Source organism: Saccopteryx bilineata, chromosome 6, assembly GCF_036850765.1.
Source record: "Saccopteryx bilineata isolate mSacBil1 chromosome 6, mSacBil1_pri_phased_curated, whole genome shotgun sequence".
Lineage (NCBI taxonomy): Eukaryota > Metazoa > Chordata > Mammalia > Chiroptera > Emballonuridae > Saccopteryx > Saccopteryx bilineata.
Genome location: NC_089495.1, coordinates 49,849,910 through 49,860,062, shown reverse-complemented (window position 1 = coordinate 49,860,062; position 10,153 = coordinate 49,849,910). Strand labels below are relative to the sequence as shown.

The following is a 10,153-nucleotide window of genomic DNA, read 5'->3' as shown; positions in this document are numbered from 1 at the left end:
GTTGACTGTTTAAGTCAACAGTGTAATATGGCTATCAAAATGGAATTTATTGGTAGGCTAAATTAACAGAAATCTAGTGCTCAAAACAAAGGAGGTATTGACGCTTACCCAGGACTGATCTGACCATTTCCAGTCAGCTCTGGGTGCTGTGTTTTACAAAAGGCATAGATGACTTAGAGTGTGCCTGGAGTGGTGAGGATTCTGGATCCTAGGTCCTAGGAGAAATGATTGAATAAACTGAGACTGTCTAGGCTTGACAGGGATACGATCATTATTTTCATGCATTTGGAAAATGTCTCATAGGAAAGGGTTTAGGTTGTATATGTCAATCTTCCTAACTCCAGAGAATAGAAGGAAAGCTAATAAGACAAAGCTACTGGAGATAGCTTTCAAATCAAAATATGAGTTTAGTTCCCAAATGTTAGGATCATGAAAATACGGAGTAGGTTGCCTCTTATTTAGGTACTTGCGTAAACTGGACAACTCCTTTGAAAGATGGTGTAGAGTATTGAATCATTTGGTAGGAATATGTAGTTCTGTGACTTCAGAGGCCCTTTTATTTTAAGAGTTCCTCAAAATGACCAAGTGGTTTTAGCCTCTCAAAGGTATTATAACATTTAATAGCTTATTGGGTTCTTCCTAGCGCTAAAATGCTGACTCTGTAGAGAACCCTTGCCAAACAGAAGAGCAATTCTTTGGGCCTCCCTCAACCCTCACAGTCTATAAAATAAAAGTCATTGAACTAAGTGGTCACCAAGATAATTCCCAGTGCAAAAGATTCTATGAGAGGGAAATAGAGATTTAAATAATTGATGGATAAATGCGATAGAACATTCTAGAACTAGTTTTTTTAAAATTTGGATAGAAGAATACTTGAAGCAAGACACTGTTGAAATTTTTCAATTTGTTGAAAGGCCATCCTGGTGGGATGTTTGCGTTTTTAACTTCTGAAATAGTTTTTATTAAGTAAAACATTGTTATATCATACAATGAAAACTTAACTAGGTAAAGTAAATGTATTAGCAAACCAGATCTACCTCTGTTTTGGTATTAGAGTAGTCAAGAAGAGGTGATGGGGTAATTGTCCAGCAAGATGCTATTGAGATTTTGAGCAACATAATTTCATAAGCTTACAAACCTTATTTTTATTGTTGTTGAAAGATGAGGCCCTTACCAGCTGGCTCAGTGGTAGAGTGTCTGCCCGGCATGTGGTTGTTCCGGGTTCGATTTCCAGTCAGGGCACACAGGAGAAGCTACCATCTGCTTCTCCACCCCTCCCCCTCTTCTCTCTCTCTTTCTCTCTCTCTCTTTCTCTCTCTCTCTTTCCTCCTGCAGCCATGGCTCAGTTGGTTCGAGCACATCAGCCCCAGGCACTGAGGATGGCTCCATCTGGCCTCAGCCTTAGGCGCTAAAAATAGCTTGGTTGTGAGCATGTTCCCAGACAGGGGTTGCTGGGTAGATTGCAGTTAGGGCGCATGTGAGAGTCTGTCTCTCTATTTCCCCTCTTACATGGAAAAGAAGAAAAAAAATTTTTTAAAGAAAAAAAGAAAGATGAAAAGGTGGTGGCACAGTGGATTTTGTGTCGACCTGAGATGCTGAGAATCCAGGTTCAAAACTCCGAGGTCACTGGCTTGAGTGCAAACTCACTGAGCACAGGGTCACCTGCTTGAGCATGGGATTATACACATGACGCCATGGTTGCTGGCTTGAGCCCAAGGGGTCACTGGCTTGGCTGGAGCCCCCTGGTCAAGGTGCATATGAGAAGCAATCAGTGAACAATTAAAATGCCTCAACTATGAGTTGATGCTTCTCATCTCTCTCCCTGACTCACTCTTTGTCTCTGTCTCTGTCTCTGTCTTTCTCTCTCTCTCTCTCTCTCTCTCTCTCTCACACACACACACACACACACACACACACAAAATGTTACCAGGATCTTTTCAGTTGTACTATAAAAGTGGTGTCAGTGTCCTTTTCTGTATAAGGGGTAAGAGACATTTGTGACCTGAACTGAGTGTTTCTATTATTTGTTCTATTGAGTACAGTTGTGAGTATATAGTAGGTAATAAACATTAGTGGAAGAATGAATTGTTTATAACCTGTTTTTCTCTTTTCTGTACTTTAGCTTCATATGCTTAAGCCAGACAGGATTTCTAGAAGTTACCTATTCACAATATGAAAAAGGTCAAATTGAATTCATTGTTTACAGTATAAAGAACAGATGTTGTTATAAAATAAGGAAAAGAGAAAAACTGGTCAATGACTAATAACATTGTGTGAAGTCTCTGTGTATCAAAATAGCAATGGAAAATTTCTACAAAAGAACCTATATAACCATGGTCTGAAATGTGTGCTTTTGTATGATGGGTGTATGTGCTCGGGTATTTAGTCATCATTTAAAACAACACAGTGATTAATAACGTCTAAGGAATTTTAAAACTTCTATTGGTATATAAGAATGAACTATGGTCATTAGAATTCCTATTGGTATTTGTTTAGTTTACATTGAAATATAACTTCAACAAGAACTCTGCTTGAGATTTTTTAATATAACATCACTATTTAAATTTTATTGCTAAATGTAAATGAAGAATTTCTATAACTTAAATACCTTAAAGAACATCTTCTATGGTGAGAGAGCTCAAGTGCAACCGAAATAGAGTTTTTTTTATTATTACCAAGAGACCAACTCGCCATATTTTGGATATATACTATATGTGAAACCATATATTCAGAAGAATAAAACAAGGAAAGGGGCTTTTTTTTTTTTTTTACCACAAAAGGCAAATTCTGCTGTGTGGTTTTACGATTTTAAAGAGAAATTCATTTATTCAGAAAATATTTATTGAGCAACTACTCCGTGTCAGGCACGGTTCTAGATAATGGGAATAAAGCAGCGAACGGAACTGACAAACCCCTGCCTTCATGGAGCTTCCATGGTAGTCAGCAAGACAGATGGTGAACAAGTCCCGGAGCAGAGCGGCCAGGTATAGATGCTGTAGGGAAAGTGGAGCGGAGCATGCTGAGTGGGGATGGGGCTCTGAGGTGTGGCAGGGGCTTCAGTCTGGAATGGGGTGGTCAAAGAGGGCTTTTCTGAGAAGGTGCTATTTGAGTAAAGACCTGAGGGTGGAAGGGATAAGTGATGCACATGTCTGTGAAAACAGCCAGGAGAGGGGGAGGAGCAGGTACATATACCCTGGGCACCACTTACCTACTCTTACTCCACCCTGGTCCAGTGGGACTGGATCAGCCAGAGACGGGGTAGTAGAAGATCAGGTCTGCGGTACAGATGCAGGCCTTGTTGATCTTTGTAATAACTTTTACTTGAGGGTGGGGAATCATTGTAGGGTTTTAAGCCCAGGAGCTGCTAACTTAAACTTTTTAATGAAAAGAAGGCATAGCTGCTTAGTCAACTGTGTTTGGGTTTAGATGGTTTGAATTGGGAAATAATGGTTCTCTTGTGTCGTGTTGAGAGTGACAGTTTAAATAAGTCTCAGTTTATTAAAATTGCTTTGTTAATTTTTTTATCGAACAAATAATGAGGGTCTATTATGTATAAGGATATGTGTTAGGCACTAGCAGGATATAACGCTAAATAGAACATGGTGCTTTCTCACAGAATTAATAATGTAATGGTAGATTAAAAAAATAACTCTTTATAGGTAAAACGTCGATCATACAACTAACTGTTCAAGAATAAGGATTATCTCGTTGTCCTTATTTGATGAGCTTCTGTGCCATGGCAAGCACTGTGCCAGATGCTGAGAGGACCAAGGGGATGCATTGCAGTGCTCAGTCTAGGAGGAGGACCAGATGAGTGAGGCATTCATGACTGCTCCACTGTGCTGTCTACTTACTTCTGCTGCCCTGTCACTGTCACCCTCCCGCCAGGACTGCGAGAGGCTGCATCTTACGTATCTTTATGTCTTCAGATTATGACCCAGTATCTAGCACTTGGGTGTTTACTGGTTGGGGTTTTCCCTATTCTAGCATTTGTTATATTGTTGTAGATGCCAGTTGATGCTTCTGCCTGCCATTAATCACATCTGCAGTGTACATTTGTTTTTAATATTAGAATTGAGAGGATAATGAATGATTTCTTTTAATAACACGATCTCTATCAATGATGGGAAAACACTCAAGAGGCCAAGAGGGCCCTGTGTTTCTACAGAAAGGGTAGTGAGAACATTTCTTTGTGGAAGTAAAGAATATTTTTTGCATTTGCTTATAGTGGACCCTGACCAAGGCCAATTCCATCTACTTCTCCCTGCCTCTGCAGGGAACATGATCACAGACCACAGACGTGAGGCCCTCCTCCAGAAATAACCTACCGTCTCTCTTGGAAGCTGGAGGAGCCTAGGCAGGAGGCTCAGTAGAATGACAACAGTCTTGGGAGTCAAATCTGACTTACACCTGCCATTTTGGCAGTCATGTGACCTTAATCATTTGATCTCTGTGCTTTAGTTTCCTCAGAATGAAACATGATATAACATGAAAAAGAAAAGAAATAGTTCTTTGTGCTCATGCCATTCACCCTCCCCCTCCCCACAATTAAAAAATTAAAAAAATAGCTGAGTAATTAAGTGTTTAATGGAGAATGGGTGCAAGTGTCTACTTGTTCGTGTTGTCTGTTTAGCTCTTGGAAAGTGTGGATTTGCGATTCTGGAGCTAAGTCCTCGAGGTGGACGACTGCTTTTTACTCATAGATATAGATGGAGCTCCTGTACATGGCTTACTGCCTCTCAGAGTGCCCAGGTGATTCATTGAAACAGTAAAACTGAGGTGGCATTGGGCACAAAGAAGAGAGCTACTAACCACCAAGAGGAACTGGAGAAATCACTGAAAAGAGTTGTGCTCTGTTGTACAACACAAGTTTTCTTAGCAGGGAAGTGGAAAGGACGTTTGGGCTGAAAGAATAGCCTGTGTCAGTGAGTAGTCCAAAAGACCTAAGGTGCCCAGGGAGCAGCGTGGGCTGGGATGAGAGCAGGAAGGCCAGTCAGGGAACGAGAGGACTGCAGTTGTGGGAAACCTCACTGATACGAAAAAATTGGAAGAGTTTGCTGTTTCATGCTAATATTTAAATTTTCTGTTTGGATACTGGCAGCCTGTGGAAGGAAGGGTTCTAAACAGGGTGTGACATGATCAGAGTTGTGTTTTGGGAAGAGAATACTGTTAACAATGTTATAAGATGGATTAGAGAGAAGGCTTTAAGTCTTAATGACTTGGAACTTTTGAATATGTCCAGTTGAGGGTATCAGATTGAGTTTCATAACCCAGGGGAGGGGCCAGGAGACAGTGTGGGACTCACTTCATTTTCTTAATTCTAGCTATAGAAGGCTTTCAGTTATACAGGAGAGACTGAAGCAAGAAGAAAAGATCATATGGAACCTTGGCGAGGTAGAGTAGTGGTAGGAGAAATCGTAGGGAGACCAGCGAGGAACAGGGTTTAAGACAAAATGAGGGAGGAATGTGAGAAAGAGAGGGCAGGAGTGGTAAGTGGTGTCAGGTGCTGTGGCGGTACATGGGCAGAGTCTGAGATGAGGCTTTTGGACTTGACCATGATGCATTGTTTGTTGCTTTTGGTTTGTCTAGTCTCTTTCATTAAATTTTAAGTCATTCATGGGAAGAATTATAGCACCAACTTTACATTTTCTCATAATGCCTGACAATTAATTAGTAGTTGATAAACCACTTCTGTGCAATAGTGTTGGAGTAGTTGGCAAGAGTTAGATTTTAAAAAACGTTATATACAAGTACAAAGTATTTCTGACATGATGCATATATAGAAAGCAAATTAGGTATCTAAGATCATGCTTTCAGACTGAAATAAAATTAGAAGCAGTGATACATCAAATATCATTTGCCATTGGTATTTTTAAATTGAGTACTATACTATAGTGATTTTTCTTTATTTGTTTGCATAGCCTGGCACCTGTGTTTGCTCTGTTTGTACCATTTTACTGCTCCATACCAAGAGTCCAAGTGGCACATATTCTGGGCCCGTTGTCCATCACAAACAAGACATTGATTTATATATTGGGACTACAGGTACAGTATGCATTTTTATGTTCACTTTCTTAAAACCAGATCTATTTTTTTTCCTTTGGTCTTTTTCTCATTTGATCTCCTTAAAAACAATATTTTTTCCCCATAAGTTTGGCTTCATGATCTATATCAAATGTTCAAAGGAAGTGTTACACAATGAGAACATCAAGGTATATAAGGTACTAGAATACTTTCATAGTCTTTCAAATCTGATAAGAGCTTTCACTGTAATTTGTATCAGTGGAAAATATTTTAATTTCATTGTACAAATGCATATAAGTACTTTTTAAAAATCATAGTATGAAGTGGAAACAAATGAGAAGAGTCAAAAGGTGGAAAATGGAAAAATCACTGTCAAAATTAATTTATTGAGTACAGTGTCACAAGTAAAGCTCTGAAGAAGCTTTACCAGCCCGAGCTTTGGAGTTTGCTAGAAGTGCTATCAACTGTATAACTTCTCCGTTGCATAGGCATGATAGCAATGTCACCGTCCGCTAAATCAGTGGTCCCCAAACCCCGGGCTATGGACCGGTACTGGTCTGTGGGCCATTTGGTACCAGTCCGCAGAGAAAGAATAAATAACTTATATTATTTCCGTTTTATTTATATTTAAGTCTGAATGATGTTTTATTTTTTAAAAATGACCAGATTCCCTCTGTTACATCCGTCTAAGACTCACTATTGACGCTTGTCTCGTAAGTTCGACAATTATATTATATTTTAAAATACCACAGTTTTCACGCTGGTTGCATAATTTTATTTTGTGCATTTATCTGTCCCACCCTAAAGGCTGGTCCATGAAAATATTTTCTGACATTAAACCAGTCCGTGGCCCAAAAAAGGTTGGGGACCACTGCACTAAATGGTTTGCTATGAATACCATTAAGGTACTTATTATTTGAGTTAAATTGAAAAAAAGCTATTTTCACCAATATTCAGTAAATATTGATCGCCGTCTTCTGGGTGCCAAGCCCACTGGTAGATAAGATGTTTAGTTTTCTACCTGTGATACTTGTCACTTTTCTTTCACTCTCACAGCTTTTGATGTAAAACTTTTAATCTGCTATTTCCTTTGGTGTAATGTGTATCTTGGCCTTTTGCTTCACTGTTCATACTCATAACATTCCTTATCCCACACATATCAAACCGGATACTAGTGTCTCTGTAAAGTGCCCTCTTCCCTCCCCTTTTAACCTTTAGCATTTCCTTTAACTTCTGTAGTCTGCTGTCATGTGTTATCAATGCTCATCTGGGGTGGCTATTTTTTAAATCACTTTTACAACTGTTTCTCATGAAATCTGTTTATTATTCTCATCTCTAACCTACATAGCATTACAGTCTCCTTATCTTTCCTAATATTCATATGTAATAGCCCATTTCTGTGGTTTATTCTTATTACTAGGATTTGCTGTGACTTTTTTTTTTTTTAAAGATGTTATAACAGAAGGCAGAAAGCAGTGGTATAAGAGAACCCTGGACTTGAGGCAGGAAACTCAAGTTCTAGTTCTAACATAGCATTCAATAGCTTATGACTTGGGTCAAGTTATAGAAGTTTCATGTTGACTCGGTGGTTCCTCCCAACTTTAATGTTATACACCATCTTTGAGTGTGAAAACCATTGTCTTATTAATTGTGGAGTAGGATTTCAGTGGAGCACTGTGTAAAATCTTTGGAGCCATGTGGACTTGGTTTAATGACTTGTTCTGATCATTTGTTTTGTCTTTCACCTTTTCTGAGCCTCCATTTTTCCATCTGTAAAGCAGGAATAATATCTGTCTTACCAGATCATTTGAAAAATTAAAGAAAATAGTATTGGGTGTTTAGAGCAATCTGAACAGATAATAGGAACTAGTTCATTGGTTCTTATTATCAATTAATCTTTTATCGCTCCATAGCTACTACCATTGTTGTTCTGAGATTGTGAATTTTTGTTGTTGTTGTTTTGTTTTTTGGTGAGATAGAAGCTGTTACCAGAAAGTAGAAGTTTGAGATGCCTTACTGGTTTTTTTAATAAACTCTAAAGTCCTTAGTATGTATGGCATGCATGGTTCTTTTGCCTCTCCAGTGTCAACTCACACTCCTCCCCACTTTTTGAGTGAGTATTAACCCCTTTTATTCTCAAAGCTTTTATTTCCCCTCTCTCTTCCTCCCTCCCCTCTAAACTTTGCACATGTTCCTTTTCCTTTCTGTCTTCCACACAACAGCTTCTTGGGGCCACAGACATTTGATAAATGAATGAAAGAATGACTTTAATCTTTATCAGAAGATCAAAATGTTTGTGAAGAGTCATTTAAATATCAAATGGCTTGAGAGCCAGATATGTAATGGCATATACTAGGGATTGTGGAGGGTACAACGGAGTTGTGACACCTGTTGTCAAGGAGTCCAGCAGTAAGGAAAACACACACACTGTCCAACATGAGCAGACATAATTGGGGTCAAACATGCAATTAGATGAGGGGCTTAAGAGTCCAGAAGAAATAATTTTTTACTGACAGAATTAATGATGTGCTCATCTTTCTTGTGTAAGAGACATAGTAACATGGAGAGGTCATGAGCACAGGGCTATGGAGCCAGACTACTTGGGTATATACTCACAGTTCCACACCCACCAGCTCTTTGACCTTGAGCAAATGACTTAACCTCTCCATTTTCTCATGGGTAAAATAGAGTTAGTAATAGAATTTACTACATAGGGTAATTAGAAGGATTCAGTAAGTTTAATATATGAAAAGCATTAAGATCACAGCGTGGCCCATAATTAGTGCTGTAAAAGTGTTAGCTGTTTCATTATTATTTATATTTTTGGAAGAAAACTACAGAAAAATATTTTCTTTTAAGTAATCCTCATCCTTGTTATTGTCAGTCGTTTACAGTGAAGGAGGATTCATGTTAGATCAAAGGATTAAGTTTAGATTAAGAGATTAAATGTAAAGTTTCAAGCAACGTCCATTTCTACTTGAAATAGCAGTAGAGCAAAGTTTGACTGCCTTTTGCCTGTTTTGTCACCTCTTACCTTTGCATCTGTCTTCTTTCTATGCATCTTTTTTTTCCCTATGTATCCATGATAAATGTGTAGGACTCTGAGGTTTTCATCTGGCACAAAGTCTTCCTTCTTTCTGTAAGAGCCAAAGTACTTAAATTCCTGATCTAAATGTGAACAAACATTAGGCTACAAATCTTTCCTTTCTTGCAGGAACATTTGAGATGTCTTGACTTTTTTAAAACCCTGAGCACAACACTTGGATGTTAATGATTTGGAAAGTAAAGGGAGAGATTTAATGATACTTAATTCTAATGACTTTTGCTGTTGATTAACATTGATATCATCACTTCATCTACTCTTCCTTGGAGGAACTGGAATGAGAATATTAGCTGTTAAACAGTAGCATTGAATATGGACCTCTATGCTTGCAAAGGTCTTTCCATCTAAATTTAGAGTAGCAGTAATGAGAAATTAAAATGAGAGAATTATATAGACTAATATCACATGCCATTACTTAACATCAAGTATTGGATAGTGACCGGACATTTTTTTATGTTGTTAGTTCTAATCATTTATATGTGGTATTTTACTTTGTTTAACTGAACTAATGTATACTTGTAAATAAGAATACATGTGAATTTTACTTACATTGGAGTGGGCCAGGTTCAACCAATTCATTTTAGGCTGTGAAGGGTGGAGGTATTGGTTAAAAAAAAAAGAAAAGAAAAGTTAATGTATTATTTTCTTTTATGTTGCAGAATTGATATTTATTAATTTCATATTTGTTTATACTATGATATATGAGTAATCTTTAACATATATGGTTATGATTATAGTTACATAAAAGTTAGTATGCTGTGACTGGCAGTTGAATCTCATTTTTAATTGCCTTTTTTTTTCTTTCACAGCTTTTCACCTCTGGTTCCTACATCTGGATTGTAGCCATAAGTGGACTTGTAAGTGTGATTCTTTCCTCTGCCTATTCCCTCTTTACCTGAAGAAACTTTAGGAAAAATGTCATATTAAATTATGGGTCATATTCAGTTGTCTCCTGACATTTTTTAAATCATGTTAGGTCCTGTCTCAATGCTACTTTCTTAGTGATTAAAATGGGCTAGTTACATG

The 10,153-nt window shown here is 38.0% G+C and overlaps 1 protein-coding gene across 2 annotated transcripts in view; it reads left to right on the top strand.

Moving 5' to 3' along the window:
* The window catches only part of UBAC2 (UBA domain containing 2), a 241,561-nt gene that overhangs the window by 138,553 nt on the left and 92,855 nt on the right, over nt 1–10,153 (top strand). For both annotated transcript variants that reach the window (XM_066236660.1, XM_066236659.1), the window contains 2 exons: nt 5,922–6,045; nt 9,937–9,984. In XM_066236660.1, the coding sequence (XP_066092757.1) occupies nt 5,922–6,045; nt 9,937–9,984 (172 nt within the window). The remainder of the gene's footprint in view (nt 1–5,921; nt 6,046–9,936; nt 9,985–10,153) is intronic.